General features: G+C 43.8%; 1 protein-coding gene across 5 annotated transcripts in view; it reads left to right on the top strand.

Moving 5' to 3' along the window:
- FYN (FYN proto-oncogene, Src family tyrosine kinase) overlaps positions 1-21,623 on the top strand; it is a 213,434-nt gene extending 191,811 nt beyond the window's left edge. For 4 of the 5 annotated variants that reach the window (XM_063707212.1, XM_063707214.1, XM_031012108.2 and 1 more), the window contains 2 exons: positions 8,270-8,401; positions 20,962-21,623. In XM_063707212.1, the coding sequence (XP_063563282.1) occupies positions 8,270-8,401; positions 20,962-21,170 (341 nt within the window). In that variant the 3' untranslated portion in view covers positions 21,171-21,623. Of the gene's footprint in view, positions 1-3,440; positions 3,506-8,269; positions 8,402-20,961 lie in introns of all 5 variants that reach the window. The other variant, XM_063707215.1, reaches the window with a different exon arrangement.
- The last annotated feature ends 4,347 nt before the right edge of the window (positions 21,624-25,970 follow it).

Genomic DNA, 25,970 nt, shown 5'->3' with positions numbered 1-25,970 from the left:
ACTTTAGGCCTTTACTATCTGAATAAAATAACAGCTGGCATTTATTCAGCTATTACCAGGTATCAGACGCTGTGCTGAGCCTTTTACATCAACTGTTCTTCCCACCACAACCTTAGGAGGTTATCATCCCCAGTTTACAGACAAGGAAACTGAGACTTAGGGACGTTTTAAATGATCAACCAGCAAATCCAGTGTGCAAGCACAGGGATACCTGACTCGGAAGCTCCTTTCCTAAATGATCATAGTGGTCCTTCCACAAGTGACCACTCAATCCCAGCTCAGCCCACAATTGGACCACTTTGCATTGTCACTGAAGAGCATCCACTCCTCGTTTCCTGGCCGGCTTATGTACTCTTACTGCAGGAGGTGATTTGGCAGCAAAAGTATCTGCGGTCTTCATTGGAGCATTTGAAATGCCCATGCCGTCATCTTAATGTATGAAAACACATAAAGAACAGGAAGTAACTGAGTCAAGTAAGCTATTTCTATTTGAGGCAGAAGTGAAAAACAGATTACCTGGCCACTAGGGATAGAGGGACTTCATTAACTGGAATGTGGCCTGGGGCTTGGGATGGGCCATCCTGACATAATGACTTTGGGCAGTCATCCTGTTGGCACTGAAAAACCAAGAGCATCAGTCAGACTGTGCTGTCGTATGAAAGGAAGATTTTATTCCTATAACTTTTAAGAGTGAAGAAAATTATTAGTTTATTACACCACTGTATTGACACTCTTTGCATTTAGTTTGATTAAGTCTGTGTAAAGGAAGAGAATTACTTTGACTGTTAGGGTGTCAGATAACTTACTGCCTGGCTGGACCCTTTAGCTAGTTAGAGCATTTATTGCTGTTTAACCAGCCTTAGGCAAGTTGCTATGAAGAAATATGTGTCTCCATCCTCAAAGGATTTGCATTCTATTTAAGGAGATTTTTAAAATAACTTATGAAAGAACTAGTAAAAGGACACAGAGGACACATGGACACAGTGGAACAGTGTATAGTGTTTATGCAGTCAGGCTCTGGCGCCTTCAGTTCAAATCCCAGTTCTGTCATCTACACTTGTCCTTTGTTTGGCACATTGCTTTCCTCTCGGTGTTCCGTTTTCTCATCTGTAGAACAAGACTATTGCTGGCATCCACCTCATGTGCACAGTGCTTTGCATGCCTGACTCTTAGCAAGCGCTCAGTGTATGTTTAGCTATTGTGGTAGCTGCTATTATCAAGCATTAAACTGTTGTTTCTAGCACTGGCGCTAGGTGCATTGGAGAGATTAGTGAAAGCTGGAGTAATCACAGATGGCTTCATGAAGGAGGTGGGACTGGAGCTGAGGAGGCTTTAGCTAAGCAGGTGAAGGGAAAGAGAGCATTTCCAAAGCCAATGTAAAAGAAACAAGTGTGAGCATGCTAAGTGCAGGACACAGGTTATAGTAAAGCAAACTGAACTAGATTAACTGTGTTTGGGGTAGCAAGAACCAAGTTAGGTCAGGCACGGTGGCTCACATCTGTAGTCCCAGCACTTTGGGAGACCAAGGCAGGAGGACCACTTGAGCCCAGGAATTCGAGACTAGCCTGGGCAACATAGTAAGATCCCATCTCTACAAAACATAAAATTAAACTAGGTGCAGTGGCTCATGCCTGTAATTGCAGCACTTTGGGAGGCCGAGGCGGGTGGATCACCTGAGGTCAGGAGTTCAAGAGCAGCCTGACCAATATGGTGAAACCCCGTCTCTACTAAAAATACAAAAATTAGCCAGGCGTGGTGGCGTGCACCAATAGTCCCAGCTACTCAGGAGGCTGAGACAGGAGAATTGCTTGTACCCATGAGGTGGAGGTTGCAGTAAGTCAAGATCGCACCACTGCACTCCAGCCTGGGCAACAGAGTGAGACTGTCTCAAAAAAAAAAAAAATTAAATTAAATTAAGCATTAGCCAGGCATGGTGGTGCACACCTAGCATCCTAGCTACTCAGGAGAGGCAGGAAACTTGCTTGAGTAAGCCCAAACAAGAAGAAGAGCCCACAGGGGAGACACACAAAATGCTTGGAAAGAAAGGAAGGACATGGGGAAGAATAAACTCAGAAAAATAATTCATGCATTTCTCATAGAAATGTTTGAGCTTTGCAGGTTGGAATATGCTAAGTTTTACTGCTTTGTTACCGAAATTATTGGTATTATTCACATGTGAGAAGTGTGCTAAAATAGTACAAATGTACCCAGAGCCACTCGTTAAGTAAACATGACAGAAGTGACAATGGAAGCATCATCTACCCAATTGCTAATTGCTGATAGACACCCATGGGCCTTGAAATGTCACGATGCTTTTGAAGAGTTTTGAAAAGTCAAAACACTTTTCCCATTCTGTCTCATCATAAGTCATTCTCAAGGTAATGATGTGTTATCTTCCATGTTTTAAAAGACAAGGGGAAAGAACGACGTGGGAAGTCATCGCACTTCTGCTCACAGCCCAGTGACTTTCTGTTGCGCTTAGGATGGAATCCAAAATCCTAGTACAGGTTACAGAGTCCCACAAAATCTGTCCTTGTACCCCATCTTATTATTCTTCATAGCACCTTATTGTAGTTGACATATATAATAGCCATTCATTTATTTATCTCTCTCAAACTAAGCTTCCAGCTCCATGACTGCCAGAGACTGCGTTCACTTTCGTCCTCCTGGCACCGAGTGCAGTGCCAGGCACTGGGGAATACTCCAGAAATACTTGTGGTAGGAAGAAAGAACAAGCCAGCCCAGCAGTGGTGGGTGTTTGTGTTGTTATTTCTGTGGACAAACTTTGATAACTGAATAAATCCACAGCCCTCTCCTTTCTCTTGCTTGAAGCATGGATGATTATTAACTTTATTTTAAATGAGGAAGACCAGGGCTCGGTGAGGTCAAAATGGTTGATGTCTAGTCACTTGCATTCATCCCAGTCTATTAAGAATTTATTCTTAATCCAGTCTATTAAGGATTTTCCACTTTGTTTCACTGTGAACTCTCCCAAGGCCCCTTGCCACCTTGTCTTTCTGCTGTTGTAACTAACCACCCCCATCCCCAGCTGCAGCCCCAGTGAACTGGGCCCCCTTGTCCTCAGAGAACAAAGTATGGGGCTCCCCCACTCAGATACATTCACTCCGACCCAAAGGGGATCTGAACACACTTCCTTTGGCAGTGAAAATGCAGGGTTCTCCAGGTGTTTTAAGTTTCATTAGTGTGTGGCTGTTGCTTTTCTATTTCAATTGGCAGTTCTTAGACTCTTAAAAGGGCATCCAGACAGTGACACTGGTGCTGTCACCAAGGACAAGTAGAAGACTCACCAGAGGGCAGGGAACTGATAATACGCTCTGTAAGGAACTGTGGTTATTCAGCCAAAAAGGGAAGGGCTGGGAGGGCTGACCAGCTACTCATTCATTCATTCAGCACCTGTTTATCAAGTGCTTTCTCTGCAGCAGACGCTGTACTCAGTACTGGAGATGTGGCCATCCGGGAAGACATGCTCCAGCACTCAAGCACAGTATGTATCTGGGGCAGAGACAGCCTTCAGACAATTCATGCATTCATTGCACTTTAATAATAACAGCTTCATTAGGCAATATTTACTGAAAAAAAGTAGTGACAACTTACAAAGAGGGAGGTGCTCTGGCAGCATAGAAGTAGGAAACCTACCCCAGTCTTTAGTGATCAGGCAAAGGTTCCCTGTGCAAGTAACACTTTGGCTAGGAGCAAAAGAGAAGTAAGAATTAGCCATGGGTTGAGGGCTTTTGACAAAGGAAATAGCCTGTCCCTGAAGCAGGTAGGAGCTTGGCATTTGCAAAGCAGTCAAAGAAGGGCAATGGAGAGGTTGTAGAGGAGAGAGGAGGGAAGCAGAGGAGAACAAGTCTGGGATAAGAAGCAGCTGGGGAAGTAGGTAGGGACCAGATTATGCATGTAGATTCTATTAGAAGGCTACTGTAGAAACCCAGCGGGGGACATGCTGAGCAAGCGAGGACTAGAGGAAGGGTAGTGAATTCAAGAGCATGAAATGGTCAGGATGTAATGGGCCTGACACGGGCAGGGACAAGGCAGGAGGGCACAGAGATCATTCAGTAAAGATGTATTGACCTCCTTCAATAGGCAGGCCCTGTGCTGGGATCCGAGTGCACAGTGATGAAAAATAGAGTGTCCAGGTGAGGATGATTCTCAGGATTCTGTTGTCACCAACTGGGTGGTTTACAAAGTCACCAAGGATTGAGAAGCCAAATTGTGGGGAAGATAAATTTTGGAGGTTGCATTTGAGGGGCACTGACTTGTATAACCAATTTCATGGAGAGACAATTGAGAGGGAAATTGGTTATGCAAGTCAGGGACTCGAGAGAGAGGTCCCATCTGGTGATATAAATGCAGGCATCATTGGGGTCAAGATAGTCATTGGAGCCACGGGATTGAATAAGATCCCTGATGTTACACAGAGTTTGTGACCACTCATTTCATATCTCAACAGAATTCAGAGAAACAAGATTGAGCTGTATATCAGAAATTATTTAAAACATCGACACATTTATTCATTACAGGAATAATTCAGCCTAAGGCTAACTGGTCTTATATATGTTCCTGGGAGTTAAATGACTAAGGCACAAAGATCCTCTTACGTGGAAGTTCTAGGACATGGGTACCAGTGACAACACCAGGTTGTCAAGTTTTCACCATGACAAGTCGAGGTTTCGGCAATGAGTTTACCTTGGGAGTTTGGTAAAATTTGCAAATAGTACCTGGAAAACATTCAGTGGAAAAGATGCTTCCAAGTACACACACCACACACACACACACGCACACATATTATGGCCTTTGTGTATTGGCTTATCCTAAAGAATCCTAAACTGTTAAGCTAATTCAGTAAGAAATGACAGAGTGGTCACTTCTTTTTTTGAATTCATGTAAACATGGAACAAGTACAGTAAGTGTTACAGTGAAGCTCAAGATATCAGTGACATAGATGATCATTACGTGCATAGTTTGCTCTGTTTCCTCTAAATAAAATGCACGGAGGAGAAAACTGTTTTCATATCTAAATCCTGCTCCCAAGCAGAAGAATTTCAAAGTGTGAATCAGCTAGTTACATAACAATACCAAGTTAACTGCATTGCAGTTCTCCTGATGTTTTCTCCGTTGTTCTGTAAGTCCATACTACTTAGAAGACCACTTTGATTCTGACTTTTTGCCTGTCAGAACTTTACTTTCAAGGGAAAGGCAACGTTTACACCCAGGAGATCCTTCCTTCAAGGTGTCTGAAGTCTCCTAACTTACAGAGCTCACTGCAGCAGCCCTGCAGCAGGGACACCTGTGGGATTGTATAGGTTATGTACTACACAACCTTAGGGATGCTGTTTTCATAGACTGGGATTTTACACTGTGCAACCTGCATGGCTAGTTGTAAAGACACCTGCCAAAAATCCCCAGTTAACTCCACCACATTTAGAGCTGCATTTTAGGGCCAATAGCTTTGTACCCTCAGGAGGTGGGAAGCCAAGATGAGGGGAAACAGAAGTAATGAGATGTGTCCAAGAGGAAGCAGGGATTAGCTCTTTTCAGTAGAAAGCTCAGTTAATCATTAATACCTTATTGCTGCTTTGATTTAACCTTTTGTCTTCCTTGAAAAGGAAAATGAGTTATCTATAAAGAAGCTTCTTTTGTTGAAAGCAGCTGCTGTTTTAAGATAGAGAAGAAGCAGGAGAAGTTGGACAAAGACATTATGTTTTATTCCTCCAAATACATTATAAATACATTGTTTGGTATAAATATATTGCTTGCCTTAGAAAGAAAATTAATACAAAACAAATTTAAGTAAGTTCCGACTAGTAGTAAGTCAGACCACATATCTACAAATGACTTCCTTTCAAAGATTCCTTACATTAATGCAGCCTTTGTTTTAACATTTTTTGAAGGTTTATATATTATAATCCTTATTGTAGATTATAAAATGAGAAAATAATAAAGCTGACTAATGCAACTGGCTGATATTGCCGTTGGTTTTTTTTAATCTGAAATTATGAAATCCCTTGGAAAATCTAACATGACAATATCCAAATTTTAAATAGTCACTTTCAGCAACACACACACCTTCACCAATGTTGAGTGATTCGAAGAAGGGGAAAAACAACTCCTTTGGTTGTCATTTTATGTACAGGATTTGTCTGCACAGCAGAGAAAAATGTTCCATTTACTTCAGAGATGGTCAGAGATTTCCAAGCCATTTGGCTCAAGAGATGGTTTAAATAGGAATGAATGTAGTATACCTTTAATTCTCTGAAGTAAGAGAACTCCAGCTGAGGTTTGGTCCAGAGCAAAGTCTGCTCTCAACATTGAAGAAAATCTGTCACATTAATCCCAGTGGCTCAGAGTCCAAAGCTGTGTGAACAGAATGCTAAAGGATAGGAAGTGTGAGAAGAATGCTTTGAAAGAAACTTTAAAAACAAAACGACTGACTATTCAGAGAATACCAGGTCTTATGTGGAATCATCTAGCACGTAAGGAAAGATATAAATAATTATGCCTGAGAAACATAACTAATTAAAAATAACTCCATGCATAAAAGGAAAACTATAGAATAACTTTTCTGCTCCAGTGTTAATGTGAGATGCCTCATAATGAAATAGTAGGATTTTTTTTTCATTTCATTTCACACAGACACATGAGAGATGGAGAGGAAAATTATATTGCCTGAAAATGCCAGGGTAGATTTACTAAAGATGTTATCATATGCTGTATTTAAGACAAAAATCTAATTGCTATAATTTATCATACCTCTGGCTATTAAAACTGTGCCAACTTAAATATTTTAATCATTCGCCACTTTTGTACATAGTGACTTTTTATAGAAGATTCTATGAAACGTTCTGATTTTGTCAGCCTTTGTATGATTTTCAGGATCTCCTTAAGCAGAATGAACATGCTTTAAGCATGTAATTGTATTTCCATAAGTAATAAAAATTCCTTGTGTTTTTCTTTTAGTTTGTGCAGTGAAATACCTGGAACTGCTTTATAATTGCTGAGCCGAATGTCTGAGAGCACAAGCTGCTGAATCCCTTTTATTTTATTTTATTTTATTTATTTTTATTTTATTTTATTTTTTTTTTTTCTGAGACGGACTCTTGCTCTGTCACCTAGGCTGGAGTATAATGGCACGATCTCGGCTCACTGCAACCTCTGCCTCCTGGGTTCAAGTGATTCTCCCGCCTCAGCCTCCCAAGTAGCTGGGACTACAGGCTCGTGCCACCATGCCTGGCTAATTTTTGTATTTTTAGTAGAGACGAGGCTTCACCATGTTGGCCAGGCTGGTCTTGAACTCCTGACCTCAAATGACCGCCCGCCTCTGCCTCGTAAGGTGCTGGGATTACAGGTGTGAGCCACCACTCCCGGCCTGAATCCCTTTTAATTCCCTGCACACACATCAAGCTTGTAGAAAGCAAGGTGGACCACACCCTTCCTTTTGGTTTAGAGACAGGATTCTTTCAATGATCAAATAAATTTTTGAAAAAAAGGACTCCGCTGACTTTGACATGAATTTGCACCTTGGTCTTGAAAAGTCAGAGACTCATAAGACAGTCATGGAGGCAGAACTGCTCTTTAAAAAACAAACATTAAATAGTACTCTTGCTGGGTGGTAGAAGAAAAAGTGGTAAGAAAGTGATCTTACAGTATGGAAGAAAAAACTATCTCAGGAGTAAAGATGGCTGCTACAGGGAGAAAGAATGGAGGAAAAACAGCAAATGTGGAGAGAGAAGGAGCTGGAGGCAGATTCCTTTCCCTGCTGTGGGTGTGGGAGGCCTTTGGGAAATCTGACCCATTTCAGCAGAACACATGGGCAGTATCCAGTTGTCCCCACCCTGGGAGCAGCTCAGTGGTTTAATCAGGTTTTGTGTACCCAGTGAGACCACACTATCTTATATACCCGAGGACTCATGAGAGCAGCATTATGACTAAATCCTATGTATGTTTATTAAAACATAGCATTATTTCAAAGTTAAATATATATATAATTTTCCTAAATCACAAGAAACCAGGGCTTCTTCCCCCCTTTATTGAGGTACTAAGGTGCTTTAAGCTGGATTACTTACGGTCACACAGCCAAGACCAGACCCTACATCTTCCCAATCCCAGCCCATTCCTGCTTCACCTCCTTTCTGTCTTCCCCTCTAAACCTGCTCTCAGGAAAATAGCTTGCCAAGTGCCTTTCCCTCCCACACCCCATGCGCATTGCAGTGCCCTCTGCCTGATGAATAACCAGGTGTTCATTCTGCAGGTGCAAAGTTCCCCATCAAGTGGACGGCCCCCGAGGCAGCCCTGTACGGGAGGTTCACAATCAAGTCTGACGTGTGGTCTTTTGGAATCTTACTCACAGAGCTGGTCACCAAAGGAAGAGTGCCATACCCAGGTAAGAGCAGGGCCTCGCAGACATGGGCCTGAGATTGGAGGCTTTTTTGACACCATTTGGGAAAACTTCATCCACTTTGCTTTCTAAGCCCCATCCTCAGCTTTCTGCTGAGCTTGAGTTTGAAGAACATGGCCAGGTATTCAGCCAGAGAAAAGCAGAACTGGGAGCCACCATGTATGTAGACAAACAGCCACCATGAACTGTGTGCCAGGATTAATGTAAGTAGCAGCTGGTCTAAATGCTTCAGTCCCCCTCCAGTTCATAGAATCTCTCCTCTCTCAGTAGGAGTATGTGTCTGTGGTTCCCAGAGCAGAAATGTCACTGGCAGTGCCTCTGCCCAAATGGAGTTTGCAGACATGTCTGGGAAAGAGAAGGAGAAAAGCCCCACTGCTTTTTGATTACACTGTAGCACTGACCCATGGAGTGAGCCTGGCGGGAACGTGCCAGGACCTGTTCTCTCCGCAGGACCCAGCTCCAGATGGCCAAAGAGAGCAGAGACACATGCGAAATGCAATTTAGAGCCCACTCACTGCCTGTTGCTGAACAGTCAAAACATGCTATACCAAAGCAAGTATAATGTAAAGAAATTGGAAATTCTTAGACTCTGGAATGTTTCTGGATTATCAGATTTATGCTCTCCAAAGAAACCACGAGTTTGGCTTATCCATGCTTAAATTGATTAACGTCGACAGATGGTGACATAAAGGACACCCATGCCACTTCACCTCCACGCTTTAGTGGTTATAGCACAGGGACGATCTGCTTTTTTGAAATGTTAAGGACATATTTTTCAGTTACTGCTGAGTGAAGAAAGAACATACATAGCTCCCCCTCATTCCCTGCCTAAGAAAGGAGCTTAAAGAAAAAAAAAAAAAAACCAAACAGTGATAGAAACGATAGTGAAGATTAATGAGGAATTTAGGTCTCTTGCAAATCCTGGGTTTGTAATCATATCTTTGCAGTCAGAGGAGCCAGCGAAGGCAGATTAATTTGTAATCCCTTTGTTCCTTTTTTATGATTGTTTCTGGTCATCTTCAGAGAACACAGAGAGGGGCACATCAAGATAATCTCGTTCTGGGTTGGTGTAGCCTTGAGACTCCTAGGAGAGCCGGGTTGACATGGAGGCAAAATTGACAAATTCCCAGCCTCTGAAGTGCCGGCACTGGGCGTTTAGAGATGCGGGTGTAAGTCAAGTTTTATTGATGCTGCAGTGACTGCTGCTCCCGGCATGCACACACGGGCAGACACTTCGGGAATCGCCAACCAGCACAGAAGAAAGGGCCACCCTGGGGGATGGAGCACAGCGTGGGTGTTTCTGAATTGCTTCTCAAGGGGGGAAATGTGCGGGTCTCGGGAGGGCGAAGATGTGAAGGCATCTCTTCTTTATTTATTGTCTGAATTTTGAACTGATTTCTTCCTGATCCCCCCCAGGTTTATAGTCACCCTGTGTGTTAAATGCAACTGGGGAGAAAAGGTTAATGTTGTTTTGCGTTTCTGTGAAGCCTTCCCTTCCAGTAATACAAAGCAGCTTTTTGTTTCTCAGGGTCTCACACAGAAACCAAGACAAAGGGGTGGAGGTGGGGGCCTTGGAGAAGGAAGGCAGGTGCGCTTTTCTGAGGGAGTCTTTTGTCAGATTTGGTTTTAGCATAAAGAAAATGCCCTCATTTTACCACTTAGACCAGGATTCATTCATTCAGCGTAGCTCAGTCACTGTGAACTGTGCCAGGCATTTTCCTCTATCGGGGAGATAGTACAAATAAGACCCTCATACTCTCAACAAGCCTTGATTAGTACCTGCCTCAGGCTAGGCATTGTTAGCACAGTGGGCAAGTAAATAAATTTAGTCCCTATGTTCGTGGATATTACAGTCAGATAGATAAAATATGCATCAAATCCAGGAAGAAACCAGCCTTCTTTATTCCTTGTTTATTATTAGAGGGAGTCATCCTGAAGGGATGAATTACTTGGCTTTACCTACTATGGGGCCTAGATCTTCATTCTGATAATGGGGTCAGGGACACCTGATCCAGGTATCCACACACAGCAGGTCCTGAGAGGGACTCTTCAAGCCGAGTCCTGTGAGGATGGCAGAGGAGTTTGAAGTGAGAACTAACTCCAGCGGCTCCTGCAGAGAGAGCTGTGAGCAAGTGCTGGTCTGCAGTGGGCTGTGATAACTGCCTCTAGCTCTGGAGGAGTGCTGGAGAGAGGGGGCTGTGTAGGGAAGGCAAGTAAGCCAGAGCTTGGAAGCCAAGTAGGTTTCCTCAAGCGCAGAAGGCGGGAAGAGCATCCCAAGGTCTGGCACGTGGGAAGGCACGTAGGCCTGGGAGGACAGTTCCAGGGACCACAGGATGAATCTGAGAAGATGCCATGTGCAGGGGCACACCTGGAGATGTGACTGGAAGGGTGGCCGAGAGCCTGCGTTGGGGCCTTGCTGGTTGGCAGTGGCAACCAGGGAACCGTGTCCTCATTAGGGGTGTCGTGAGCTGGTCCTCATTCAAAGAAAGCCACAAAAAATTGTTCCCAGGCCTGTTCCTAGCCATGGGTTCTTTCTGGGTTTTGCTTTTTAACATAGCTATAATCCTATTTAATTGGGTTTGTGAATCCAACAGAAAACTCTTCTTGAGGGAGAAGCTTTTACAGAGGGATTCCAATTATAGGATTATTACCCTAACGAAGGATAATAATTCCTAAGGAACAAGAGGTTTCACGAAGCTTCCTTCAGATGTCACTGTGAAGGCAAAGAAGGACCTTCCTCTCTGCATTCTTGCTATTTGTTGGTGTGGCAAGTCAGTCAGTGTGCGCTGAGGGGTCCTTCTCAGCTTCCCACGTTGCGTCTTTGTGCCTGTTGCTGGTACCTCAGGACAGACTCCCAGTCCCGGTCCGTCGTGATTTCCATTCTGCATTTTGATGTAGTCATGTCTCATGTCTCAGTTGGCTAGAGTATATTTTGAAGTAATTCTTTTTTGGAGAACAGTAGATGGTGGTACATTTTTCTGAGTCTTCCATACCTGAGAATAGCCTGCTGTTTCCTTGACACATAAGAAAGCTCCTTTGCCTGGTAGGTGAAGATGGAGGTGCGGGAGGAGGGGGTGACATATAAATTGGTTTTATAAAAGCTTTCCAGGCATCTTTGCCCAGCGTGAAAGAAGGTCCAGAAGTGACAATCCCAGAAGGAACTTAGAGTGGAGTATGTGAGGTGTGACCAAATAAAGGGCAAAGGGAGGCGGAGATGTTAGAACATTGGCAAGTTGTGTGAGAGGAGTGGACAAAAGAAGGGAAGATGACAATCTCAAACTGAATGAGAACCTGGAAGCCAAAGGAAAAAATACTGAAATACGATGCTGAGATTAACAGGGGGGTGGTAGAGAAAAGTTACATCACCTTACCAGATGAGGAAGGTTGCTTTCGAGATGTGTAACAAGTATGGATGCAGTTCCAAAGAAGAGCTCCATCAGTTTCCCACTAGCAGCCTGAGCTGAATGCATTCTCTGCATTGCAGTCTAGCTTGCTTTTCTGCAAACAAGAGTTCAGAAGCTTTCTTTACCTCAAGATTAGAACTGATTTCATACTGATGGATTGTTGTATGTGAGAAATAAAAACACTTAAGTAAAAGCAGTTTTCTGGGGTTGATGCATAAAATCAGAGTTATGCATTTTTACCTGTCATTTCACCTTAATACCTTTCTCAAATCCTTCTTTTCCCCTCTGCTTCCAGTTTCTCCCCGCCTCCCCACCACCCACCCACCCACCATTCTATCATTGTTGCCAACAGAGTTAGTATCCTAGAAAACACAGACCTGGTTATCTCACCCTGCTAGTTAAAAACGTCCACGGCTTCCCTTTGCCTTTCAGATAAATCCTAGAAAATGTAATTCTATATAGTTCTTCATAACTCTTTTTCTGCAGTCATTCCACAAATATTTATTGTGCACCTACTATATGCCAGGTACTGTTGCAAGCACCAAGAATACAGCAGTGAAGCAACAGACAAATGCTGCTGCCCTCATAGACTTCCATTCTTCTTTGAGGAGACAAACAATAAACAAAGATAAATAAGCAAAATATATTGAATGTTTGCTGCTGGTAACAGCTAGGGAGAAAAATAAAACAGGGAAGGGGAGAGAGGGGAGAGTGGCAAAGGAGCACCTCACTGGTGAGTAGAAGACCTAAAGGAAGCAAGAATCCAGCCAGGTGGGTATCTGGGAGCACAGCCTTCCATCAGGGGAAGGGAGAGTGCAGAGACCCTCCAGAATCAAAGGAGGCCAGCATGGCTGGAGCAGAGGGAGCAGGAGGTCCCAGAGGCCCCAGGGGCAAATCAGATAAGGCCTTTCTAGCTCATGGTTGGAACTTTTGCTTTTACTCTTAGTGAGGTGGGAAGTGAGGGGATTTGAGCGGGAGAGTGACATGATTTCTCTCTTGCTGTCTTCCATCCTTCACACGTTACCAAGACACATCAAGAGATGTCTCTTGAACATGCAAGTCTCTCTTTGTGGCTCCCCTGTCTGCCTCAGAAGCCTTCAAAGCCCAACTGAACATCATCTGCTTTGGAAAGCCTTCCCCATGTCCAGACCAAATGGGGTGCTCCTTCTGCTTGCCTCCATGACACCTAGCATATTTCTGTTGGGCCCCCTGTTTGTGTGTATTTCTCAGCAGCTTCAGAGAAGGGAGTCCCTTTGATGGATTCCCAAGGTCCAGCACAGGGTCCATCCCATAGTAGACTGTCGGTAAGTATAAGCAAATAAATGAGTGAATGAAACAGAAAAAAAAGAACTCACCTATGAGGTTTTTGAAACAAGGTTTTTAAATTTAGCCCATAGCCTGCAAAGCCTTTTAACTGCATTCCATCGTCTTCACACATGGATATATATTTTCCTAGCCACAAGGTAGCCTCTGTCCTCAAAATTCTTCTGGAAAGTTGACCCTGTGATCATTTCAAACATCATGTTCCAACACTATTCTAGGCAGAGTGTCCTGGCTATTCTGTGCCCTGGCTCTTAACTGAACACCTGTTTTGTGGATTTGGCAGGACCTGGTAGAACAGAAACACTTTTTTTTTTTTTTTTTTGAGATGGATGGAATCTTGCTCTGTCACTCAGACGGGAATGCAGTGGCATGATCTCGGTTCATTGCAACCTCTGCCTCCTGGGTTCAAGCGATTCTCCTGCCTCAGCCTCCCAAGAAGCTGGGATTACAGGCACCCGCCACCATGCCCGGCTAATTTTTGCATTTTTAGTAGAGCCAGGGTTTCGCCATGTTGGCCAGGCTGGTCTCAAACTCCTGACCTCAGGTGATCCACTCTCCTTGGCCTCCCAAAGTGCTGGGATTACAGGTGTGAGCCACCGCACCCTGCCAGGAACACTTTCTTAAGCAGACCACACTTATTCATTCATTGGAAGCACTTTCAAATCATTCAACAGGTGACTTTCTTGAATACATCTAGTCGCTTGATAATGACCTGAAGAAATAAGGGAAATTAATGAAACTGGTGGCTTTTTCCTTAAAGGATTCCAAATGCCACTCTGGTCCTCCCTCTGCCTTAGAGCCCTGAACCATAGATACGTTTTCCTTTGTGTTCAACATAACAACAGGAGCAGGTTTTTCATGGGAGAAGAAAGGGTTAGGACTCTCCAACCAGGAGGAGACTGGGAAGCCGAATGAAAGCTCTCATCTTAGCTGAGGGTGCATGTCTCTCCCTGGCTCGTCCACAGTCCCTGGGGTTTTTCCTGCAGCTCATGATGTCCCCTCAGAGAGGGAACCCTGCCTGGAATGCCCAGAGGTCATGCTGTCACCTCCTTCTACAAGATTTCTCTTGGCCAGCATGTCTAGTGAGAGGAGGAGGGAGACCAGGGGAGAATGTGTGTGAAGAGGGTGGCCAAAGAGGGACTTTCGGCCCCCAGTCCTGTGTTCCAGCCTCACGTGCTCCTTGTTCTCAGGGGTGCAGTTCCGGGGCCTTCCTCATGGGCACCCTGCCTCTCTTTTTCACTCCTTTTTTTTTTTTTTTTTTTTCTGGAACAAAGGGGTTCTCTATGATACTATATTATCAACTTCAAATACAGAAATACCTGTGTATTCAGTTACATGAGTAGCTGTCTTTCTGTGTTTATTAATACAATGGGCTGAATAAAAACAGCTGTCCTGAGGTTATCTGGCAAGATGAGGAAAGAGAAACAAAACAAGTCATTATTGTACCTTCTCAAGATAAGTTCTTTATTCTCATCCACACTCTTCCATCAGCATCTCTCTGCCCAGAATTTTCACAATGATCCTATACTAAAACCTAACTCAGTGTCACGGTTATTAACCAGTACGATAGCAAGGAAACATGAGAATCTGTGAATACAAGCACATGCGATGGCGCAGGCTCATGCTGAGCAAGCACCATTAACACCCCTCCTCCTTCCCAGCGCCAGCACAGCACTGCTCAACAGACGTGTAAACACCGGGCCTTTTATGCACAGAAGCAAGGGGAGCCTCAGACCCAAGGCCTTATGCACAACGTTGTGTGATTCCCTTTGAACAGAAAGCTCAGTTAGCAAAAGGAATTTGGGTATCTGATAATCTAAACATCATTCGCATTGTTAAAGTGCTTAATTATTCACATGACACAAAAACCCAGGTTTTGCAACCCATAGTCAAATCCAGATGCAAACATGGACAGGTAACAGTTAAAATCCCTGATTGTACAGATATGGCCCATCTGAGATCCATATTGGGAAGCTGCACAAATGGAAAGCTATAAAACACAAACACTCTTCTTTCATAAAAGACGTTTTTTCAGATAGCTGAAAGCACAATGAATGTTGAGGTATTTTGTTAACAAATGGAGAAGCCAAGTTCAAGGGAAGTCAAGTCACTTGCTAAAAGATGCAAAGTTAGAAGTCAAGAAGTGACATCTATTTCGGTGCTCTGCCAATGAAAGTGATTTTTATTCCTTCCCTATAGAATCTAAAAGAAGACCAGGTATAGTGGCTCACAGCTGTAATTCCAGTGCTTTGGGAGGCTGAAGCAGGGAGGATCGCTTGAGGCCAGAAGTTCAAGATCAGCCTGGGCAACATAGCAAGATGTTATCTCTACAAAAAAATAAATAAATAAAAATAAAAATCAGCCAGGCATGGTGATGCATACCTATAGTCCTAGCTACTTGGGAGACTGAAGTGTGAGGAGGATCGCTTGAGCCCAGGAGTTCAAGGCTGCAGTGAGCCATGATCATGCCACTGCACTCCAGGCTGGGTGACAGAGCAAGACCTTGTCCCTTAAAAAAAATTTTTTTCAAAGAATCTAAAAGGAAAAAGGGAAGATTACTGAGTTCATGTACAGCTCAAAGAAGTGGAATACGGAAGTTTAAAAGAAAAGGGAAAAGAAAACACACACACAAGAATAGACACTGTTGGCAACCCTACAGAGTCAGAGTTTGAAAGTGAGAGTTGGAAACTTGACCTCTGAGTTTGCTGGAGGAAGCCAGCAACATGATTTAGAAAGGATAATATAATCATAATGGCAGGAAGTGAGCACAGTCTTCTTGGCTGGAGAATCTCAGTTGCAGTGTTTGGGGCAGACTGACTGGAAATGATGCTATGTCAGGGACCATGTTTGAAAGCCTAAAATCTGAGTTGACAGGAGGTGTTCCATGGAGGCTCTGGGAAAGAGGGACTCGAAGGCAGACCCCCACACAGCGGACTAGTAAGGTCTCGCTCTGTCACCCAGGCTGGAGTGCAGTGGCACCATTTCAGCTCACTGCAGCCTCAACCTCCTGGGCTCAAGCAATCTTTCCACCTCAGCCTCCTGAACAGCTGGGACCACAGGTACATGCCACCATGCCCAGCTAATTTTTGTACTTTTTGTACAGACAGGGTTTTAACATGTTGCCCATGCTGGTCTCGAGCTCCTGAGCTCAAGCGGTCTGCCTGCCTCAGCTTTCCGAAGTGCTGGAGGTGTTTTATGGATTGAGTGCTGTTCAGTACTCATGAAACCCTATGAAAGTGACCCACTACAATGGCCTGTTTTCCTGAGCAATTCTAGAGAGACAGCAGGAGGGGCTGGTGGCTCCCGTGAGGCTAGAAGGGCAGAACAGCAGAGGAGGAGAGGGTTGGAACAAAATTGGGCAGTGGCCTCTGTGCTTGCTGGCTCCTCAGCCCCAAGCCACCTCTCTGTGGGAACCAGGGGACATTCATACTGCTCGAACGTGGCTCTTCCCACAGTCAGACACCACTGGCCAGCCGGGATCTCCCCTCCTGTTGAAAAATGCTCTCCCTTGCAGCTCCCACTAGGAAACCTGGAAGGCCAAACTGTTTATGACATTGTTTCCCTAAAATGTGCTCAGACACCATGTTTTATAAAGTTTCTGTCTCTTCTTTCTGTTAAGAAAGGAGAAAAAGGATCCCAGCTACTTAGGAGGCTGAGGCATGAGACTTGCTTGAACCAGGGAGGTGGAGGTTGCAGTGAGCCGAGATCGTGCCACTGCACTCCAGCCTGGGCAACAGAGCGAGACTCTGTCTCAAAAAAAAAAAAAAGGAGAAAAAGGAAAAACATTCCCAGCACTCTTGTCCACCTCCTCAGTTGGAAGTGCAATAAAAAGATTCTTCTGGCTGGGCATGGTAGCTCACACCTGTAATCCCAGCACTTTGGGAGGCCGAGGTGGGCAGATCACTTGAAGCCAAGAATTCAAGACCAGCCTGGCCAACATAGTGAAACCCTGTCTCTACTAAAAATATAAAAAATTAGCCAGGTGTAGTGGCATGAACCTGTAGTCCCAGCTACTCAGGAGGCTGAGGCAGGAGAATTGCTTGAACCTGGGAGGTGGAGGCTGCAGTGAGCCGAGATCACACCACTGCACTCCACCCCGGATGACAGAGCCACACTTCGTCTCAAAAAAAAAATAAAAATAAATAAAAAATAAAAGGATTCTTCTCTCTAGTGTCCCCATGTCTCTCAAGACACTCTCCCAACTGCCCTGGTGCCCAAACTCGTGTTTATTCCCTTCCTATTCACTGTCCTTCACCTCTCAGGTATTAGGTAAAGCCAATGTCTTGGGGAAAAGTGGCTAAAAAGAGGAAATGACAGTTTTCTTTCTAACAAAAATATGAAACCATCTAAGAAGAAAAAAATGAAGTAGACCCATCTTTTTGGTAGTGTGCAGAGTAAAAGCCATTTAAAAAAAATTCTTTAAAAAAACCATGATTTTCAAAATTCATATAGCTGAGAATACTGTATTTTAAATACAGGTTGAGTATCCCTAATCCAAAAATATGAAATCCAAAATGCACCAAAATCTGGAGCTTCTTGAGCACTGACATAACACGCAAAGGGAATGCTCAACTTACTGGTTGAGCAGGCCTATAATGCAAATATTTCAAAATCCTAAAAAATCTGAAATTTAAAACACTCCTGATCATAAGCATTTCAGAGAAGGGATACTCACCCTGAATTAACACAATCCATTCAATTTAGCTATTGTTTATAAAATAAAAACTAGCCCAAGCCTTGCTGAGTGGGTATATCTTGATTGCCACAGTTATTGTTGCAGAGGTACATTGTGAAGTTGCCAGGTCTGCAGGTCAGCCCGTTGCAGGTCCTGGTTTATGGATGGTTGGAAAAGAGCTAGCCCCATTCCAATTGTCATTGTCAGCCAAGTGCATTGTCGAAATATCCCACTTTCCTGGCAAAGCCCTCATTGGTATGTTTCCACTTGGCCCAGTGCGTGGAATTGTTTTCATATACTCCCCTTGCTTTGAGAGGTCTGGGCAGAAGAAAGCATGAGAAGAAGAGGAGTGGGGAAGAGCGGAGGGGTGCAGACAGGAAAAGGGGGAGAGCAAGAAGGAGCCTGACGATGTGGGTCTGCCAGGACCCTGCATGGGCCAGCTTATGCCCTGTCCCCTGGCTCCAAATGCCCAGGAAACAGACTGCCTCGGGAGACGCTACATGTTGAGGTTCACATCACCAAGTGTGCTGTGTCCGAGGCTTGGACCAAGCACTGGAAAAATGACCCAGTGGCAAATTAAACTTTCCATTGGCAGACATTGGATGAAAACTTTTTTTTTAAGTGAAATCTTTCCATTTGAGTAGTTTGTTTTTTAATGAAATGAAACATGTACTGACATGCGCTCTGTGGAGCAATAGGAGAGTGATTAAACTCTGTGCTGCCATTTTGGAGGGAGGCACTCAGAGCCAGAGTCAAGCATTAGGAGGCGTTTCAGGGGCTGTAACCACACCCAGAAGGATCTGTCAGGCCCTTCTGCCTGTTTCCCCTCAGTTCCTGTGGACTCCTGGCAGGGACAGAGACAAGGGAGATTTATTCTGGTCCAAGCTCTGTCGTTGCTGAAATATGAAACCAAGGACAGTACTAAAAGATGCGGCAAGGCAAGTGCTTTGGAGAGTGCCAGTTCTGCTATGTGATTACACACTCTTCCTAATCTTTCAGGGCAATATGTATGAAGAAATAAAAACAGTAAATAGCCTCGTAATCAGTTCAGGTTTTGTGGCCAAATGAGGTCAGTTCAGATCAGTTCTGTAGTCAAGTGAGTTACAAAAACTTGATGGTGTTCAGAGCTCGTTGGATTGTGGAATTGTGGAGAAGGAAATGCTGGCCTCTGTCCACGTTTATCTAGAGCCGGAGGAGGCTGCCTTTCATTCCGGAGCATGCTCCAGTTCCTCCCTTGCTTCCAGCTCCCCGCCCCCATCCCCCATTTTCAGCCATTGGAGGAGGATGTAGGCTAATTAGCCACAGCGCTGCCTCTCCCTCCTCCCATGCAACTGAGGAAGTCGCTGGTAAAGGCATGCATGGCACAGAGGCAGGGACCCTGACTCCTTCACCAAACTTCTCTCCCTAAAATAAGGGGTCGCCCTGACACGTGAGTGAGGTTATTTTACAATAATTGCATTGAAGGCCTACTTCAGTACAGCAGAAATAATATATGAATTTTTATTACCTCAAGAAATGATAATGGCAGAGAATAAGAAAGCATCCTGAAAAGGTCTGCAGAGACATGTGACTGACAGGCTGTGGTTGACAGCCAGGAGGAGCCAGGATACACTCAACTCCACAAGTAACAACACAACCAAGAGGACTGGCAACAGACCCCGAAGTCCGAGTGTTCCCTGCCCAGGGGGACAGGCTGTGCTCTGGCCCAGCGCCTCTGGCTGTGCTGACAAGTTTCTAGCTAACAGGTCGCCACCTCCCCCAGAAGTAAAGGAAGCTCCATGCATATGGTGTGTGCTCCTGCTGGCTGTAGCCCTGGGAAATAGGGGAAGAAATCTTGGTTTCTATATGGCTTGACATCGGGTTCTTGCTCCTGCAAATTAACCGGGTCAGATATTGGGGAGGATTCCAGATGACAGCCTCACCGGCCAGGAAGCAACCAAAGCACAGCACAGCTTGACGGGGAGCTGGCAGAAGGTGATACAATGAAAAAGGGAAGCAAAACTAGAGAATAGTGGCTGGCAGTAGTTGGGAAGAGGTCAGGACACTGGCCACCCCCTAAGCATGGTAGTTCCTGTAGTGTTAAGGCAGCCAGTGTGCAGGAGGCCGCACTCTCTAAGGAGTTAGCGATCTGTCTTCTGTTAGTGCTATGCAGCCCAGTGTTTCAACAGCTTCCCAAGAGTCAGAAAAACTTCAAATGATGGATGGCCTGGCTGAAGTCATCAGTAGAGATAGGCCCCGGACATGGTCTATCTCCCCATCAAATTCACCAAACCTCAGGGCACTGTGGGGTCACAGGGCCAGACAGTGCCCAGCCATGCTGGCATGATGGCAGATCTCCAACAGTGGGGAACTAAGAGTTTGCCCAGGCATGAAGAAAACGAATTTATGAAGTTGATAAATGGAGTTTATAAATGCTATAAACAAGGGGCAGCATGCTTTCATTCTGTGTGGATTTTTTTGTCTGCTTTATTCATATATTGTTGTCAGTTTAATTGAAGTATAATCTACACACAATAAAATTCAACAATTTTAAGGATGCAGTTTATTGAGTTTTGACAAACATAAACAGTCACACCACCCCATACATAATATAGAACAGGGGTTGGCAGGTCTGGCTCCCAACCTGTGTTTGTTTTGTACATTTTTAAAGGGTTGTTAAAAAGAAGAAGACAGGGATCATATGTGACCCGCAAAGCCAAAAATATTTACTGTCTGGCCTTTTACAGGAAAAGTTTGTTGACCCGTTGACCCTGACAGAACATTCCCATCCCACTTGGAGTTCCCTCTGGCCCCTTGGCAGGGATTCCTCCCCTCCCCCAGGCAGCCACTGATCTGCTTTCTATAGATGTAGTTGCGCCTTTTCTAGAATTTCGCATGAATGAAATCATACCATATGTTGCCTGTTGTGTCTGGCTTCCTTCACTTATCATGTTTTGAGAGTCATTCTGAATTTTTCATGTCTCAGTTCTGCACTCCTTCTTTACTTCTGAGTAGCATGGCAGGGTTTGACTCCTGGGGGGATGGGAGCACTCCGCATGTTTTAGCCACATGCAGACGCAAAGAAAAAGAAAGGGGATCTGCAAGTGCAGCGGTCAGGGCCTGGAGCCCCGTGGTGCCCACTCTCACTGCACTTGTCTTTGCAGGCATGAACAACCGGGAGGTGCTGGAGCAGGTGGAGCGAGGCTACAGGATGCCCTGCCCGCAGGACTGCCCCATCTCTCTGCATGAGCTCATGATCCACTGCTGGAAAAAGGACCCTGAAGAACGCCCCACTTTTGAGTACTTGCAGAGCTTCCTGGAAGACTACTTTACCGCGACAGAGCCCCAGTACCAACCTGGTGAAAACCTGTAAGGCCCGGGTCTGCGGAGAGAGGCCTTGTCCCAGAGGCTGCCCCACCCCTCCCCATTAGCTTTCAATTCCGTAGCCAGCTGCTCCCCAGCAGCGGAACCGCCCAGGATCAGATTGCATGTGACTCTGAAGCTGACGAACTTCCATGGCCCTCATTAATGACACTTGTCCCCAAATCCGAACCTCCTCTGTGAAGCATTCGAGACAGAACCTTGTTATTTCTCAGACTTTGGAAAATGCATTGTATCGATGTTATGTAAAAGGCCAAACCTCTGTTCAGTGTAAATAGTTACTCCAGTGCCAACAATCCTAGTGCTTTCCTTTTTTAAAAATGCAAATCCTATGTGATTTTAACTCTGTCTTCACCTGATTCAACTAAAAAAAAAAAAGTATTATTTTCCAAAAGTGGCCTCTTTGTCTAAAACAATAAAATTTTTTTTCATGTTTTAACAAAAACCAATCAGGACAGGTGTTTGTTTTTGTTTTCTTTTTTATAAATATGAATATATATATAATATATATGTCCCTGTACATATACAATGTGGGTGCTAATGTGGAGACTGTGGCCGGCCTGAGCCACCAAGCTGCGGGACCCAGAGGGAGGATTTTACTGCAAGTCAGCATCAAAGCACCGGTGTTATTCTGAAAACACCAGTGGTCTCATTTTTGGCTTTTGCAAAGCATGAATTTTTTCATTTGGATTGCACTTTCCTGGTTCATGACTGTACCTGTAGGTGGTTGTTACTTTGACTCTTTTCAGGAACCACCCCCCAAGCTGAATTTACAAGTTCTGTTAGCACTATTTGCTTCAACTTACTGCGATTTGTTCTCAAAACTTAAAAATAAGCAAGCAAATGGCTGATACTACCAAGAGAACTGGAAGATGGATACCACACAAACTTCTTGTATAAAAATATGAATGCTGAAATGTTTCAGACATTTTTAATTTAATAAACCTGTAACCACATTTAAATGATCTAAAACCCATAGCATTGTAGTCATGGCAACCTGCTAAACTTTCTCATGCAACTAAAATTTCTGGGGGAAATGAGGGTGGGGGTTGTACATTTCCCATTGTAAAATAAGTGTTTTAAATGTCCTGTACTGCTAATGAATGACTTTCTATATGTCCAGGAGTTCTCCAGTGGAATAACTATGCACTACTTTACATTTCATGGGGATGCACAAAAAACAAAAAAGTATTACATTTTTAGTTGCTGTTTGTACCAACCTTAAATTACATATGTTTAACAACAACAAATCAAAAATCCTATTTCTATTGAGTTTTTAATACTGACTAGCAACTCTGAAGTCTTAATTCCTTTTTTGTTATGATTTATTTGTGAGTTTACATTTTTAAATTGTTTAACTTTCTTAATTTAGTAATTAAAAAGAGAGCATTTTACATTTGAATTTTTTTTTGTTTATTTGTTTAAATCATGGAAGGTACTCGTAGTTCTGTGGCACATCTGTCCCACACCAGATGGTATGGAATCACCTGGTGAATTTAGCCTTTGTGCGATGACTTGCAAATGACAGAAACATTCAGAACATCTGGAGAGTTCTTTTCCCTCTAGAAAGGGTAGGCTCTTGACCAGCTATTTCAGAGGATCATTAAAGCAAAAGTAGGCATACCTTACCATCTGAATTTATCAGACATTTTTTCTAACTGGAATTTACTGTGTCCTGCTTGTAGGAGAAATAGACAATCACAAGAAGAATCTTTCTTGTCCTGGAGTCAGTATATTTATTTCCAAATGTCCCCCCCTACTTCTGTAATGAAGGAGCTAACGGAGCGACAACCTGGTGTGGTAGGAAGGGCAGTGGGTGGACGCAGGCTACCTGTCCATGCCTGGCTCTGTGATCATTCAGCTTCAGGACCCTGAGCCACCTCCTGGCATCTGTCATTTTCAGGGCCTGTCTGTAGAACTGAAGGGGTTACATGAGATTCACTCCTTAGATCTCTACAGCTCTAAGATCCTGTGATTCTAAGATCACTGATGCCATGCGGGGTCATACAAAGAAGATGGTTTTCTTTGTTGAAATAACCTTTACATTTAGGGAGGGCTTCCAACATTAAAAAAAAAAAAGATGAAACAGGTTTTCTGATTAATCAAAACTTTATGGTATTGTTTTTAGCATTAATAGACTTGCTAAACTGATAAAATTTATTTATTTATTTATTTATTTATTTTTGAGACGGAGTCTCTGTCACCGAGGCTGGAGTGCAGTGGTGCCATCTCGGCTCACTGCAACCTCTGCCTCCCGGGTTCAAGGGATTCTCCTGCCTCGGCCTCCTGAGTAGCTGGGATTACAGGTGTGCGCCATCATGCCCGGCTAATATTTGTATTTTTAGTAGAGGGAGGGTTTCACCATGTTGATCAGGCTGGTCTCGAACTCCTGACCTCATGATCTGCCCGGCTTGGCCTCCCAAAGTGCTAGGATTACAGGCATAAGCCACAGCGCCTAGCTGATAAAATTTTAAAGATCTTATACATATATTATTATCACATTATTAGGTAGTTGATTAACATATTCTATATCTTTTTCAAGATAACTTTGCTTTTAATCCTCACACCCCACTAAGTTGGATAATTTGCAAATATTTCTGGAGGATTTTTATGTTCTGATTCATTCAAGACGATCTGGAAAAAAAAGAACCTGTTTTAAATAGAAATTATTTAAAAAAAAAAAAAAAAGTCTCTTCAAACCAAAGTATAGCCTTTAATTTATCAGTTGAGTTCATGGTGGATTGTCTTATATGAAAGAAAGCTAAGGACTTGGGTCACCTCAAGGGCACTCTTAGGAAACAGCGTGCTGTAGAGTGAGGTTGCAGAGTGAAAGTAAGAGAACATCTGTAAATACAAAGAAGTCAGAGACTTCCAGGTTTTTTCTGCCAAGAGGCAAATGTGCTTTCAAGAGATATTCCTGAGGTAGACCATTCCAGAGAGTCCCCACACCTCCCAAGAAGCCTCTCTTCCTCATAAGTTGTACAAGCTTAGGGTGAGGAAACGGAATTTGCTGACCAGAAACTTCTCCTGTTAAGAAAGAAAAGTATCGCCTTAATGTCAGGGTGATGGTGAGTAATTTTTTGTCTTCAGTAACCTGGCAGTGAATAAGTATTTGCTTTGTCGCCTTAGGAAAGCTGGCATCTAGCCCTCCTCTGCTGGAAAGGGAGCCTTCCTAATAAACTATTACTTTTTACTTTTTTTTTAAGACAGGGTCTTGCTCTGTCACCCAGGCTGGAGTGTAGTAGTGCAAACACGGTTCACTGCAGCCTCAACCTCCCGGCCTCAAGCGATCCTCCCAACCACACTAGCTAATTTTTATCATGATTATTTTGTAGAGATAGGGCCTTGCCATGTTGCCGCAAGCTGGTCTTGAACTCCTGAGTTCAAGCAATCCTCCTGCCTTGGCCTCCCAAAGTGTTGGGATTACAGACGTGAGCCACTGCGCCAACCTCTTTTTATTTTTTAAAAATCAAACAACGGGCCAGATGCGGTGGCTCACGCCTATAATCCCAGGACTTTGGGAGGCCAAGGCAGGTGGATCACGAGGTCAAGAGATCAAGACCATCCCGGCCAACATAGTGAAACCCTGCCTCTACTGAAAATAAAAAAATTATCCGGGCGTAATGGCATGCGCCTGTAATCCCAGCTACTCGGGAGGCTGAGGCAGGAGAATCACTTGAATCCGGGAGGCAGAAGTTGCAATGAGCCAAGATCGCGCCACTGCACTCCAGTCTGGCGACAGAGCGAGACTCTCTCTCAAAAAAAAAAAAAAAAAAAAAATCAAATAAACCTATCGGAGAAGACCATTTGCAAAGTTCAGACATTGTAAACTGCGACTAAAGGATTTCTGTTCACTCCATTCTCTGTAGCTCCTGATCTCCTCTGATGATCAGTTCACGGGCTGGGAGGATTAGAAAGCCTAGGAGACAGAGGGTCCCATGCTTTAGAACATCAGGGTAGATAAAGACAAATGATGCATTTGGCTCTGCCGTAGTCGTGACACAGAAAGATGTATGGGGAACCAGGCATTTCCGTGAGAAAAGAGTGTATATAATCCCTTAAACACAGCCACACTGTTGAAGATTTTCTTACAAGCACCAGAAGGTGTTTACCTGCTTTGAGAAAGATAGGAATCCTCCTGTGGCTAAGTGTTGGCACCAGAGGATTTTATAGTAGCATTAGTGTGGCAAAATGTTATCTGCAATTTCCCCGGGAGTCTTAAGAATGTATACTATATTAATTGGAATGGTTCTTTCATGAATCTTGAAAGAGTATGGTTTTCAACAACAGGCAGAAGAGAATTGTACTAAAGCCCACAGCAAAAGGGATGTCATCTGTTCATTAGTCATGACTCAGGACAAAGAACGTCACATGATAGGCATTTCCTAATAAGTTGCATTGGAATAAAATGATCTTTGGTCAGTTTGTTCCTGAAAGGTATTTTAATAGGTTTAAATGACTTTTGTTGATCTTCTTACCACTATATATCATACAATACTGTTGGAATTCAATTATGCTGTCAAAAATATTTGTTAGAAGGGAGGGAGGAGACTGGTTTTGGTTTGGGGGCAGGGGAAGGAAGCTTAAACACATTTTTATTCTAAAAATGATATGGGGGGTATAGATTACTAAAGCAATTGCCAAATTTTATATATTTTTTACCTCAAAAATAGTTTATAACTACAGAGAAGAAAATAATGAAAAATAGTACCTTTACTGTATTTGAAGTATCAAATAGACATTCATAATTTATGTACACCTATGTTCCCAGAAAATTCTCATACATAATAAA

This window comes from Gorilla gorilla, chromosome 5, assembly GCF_029281585.2.
Source record: "Gorilla gorilla gorilla isolate KB3781 chromosome 5, NHGRI_mGorGor1-v2.1_pri, whole genome shotgun sequence".
NCBI lineage: Eukaryota > Metazoa > Chordata > Mammalia > Primates > Hominidae > Gorilla > Gorilla gorilla.
The sequence above is the reverse complement of the archived record's forward strand: the minus strand, read 5'-3'. Positions and strand labels throughout refer to the sequence as shown.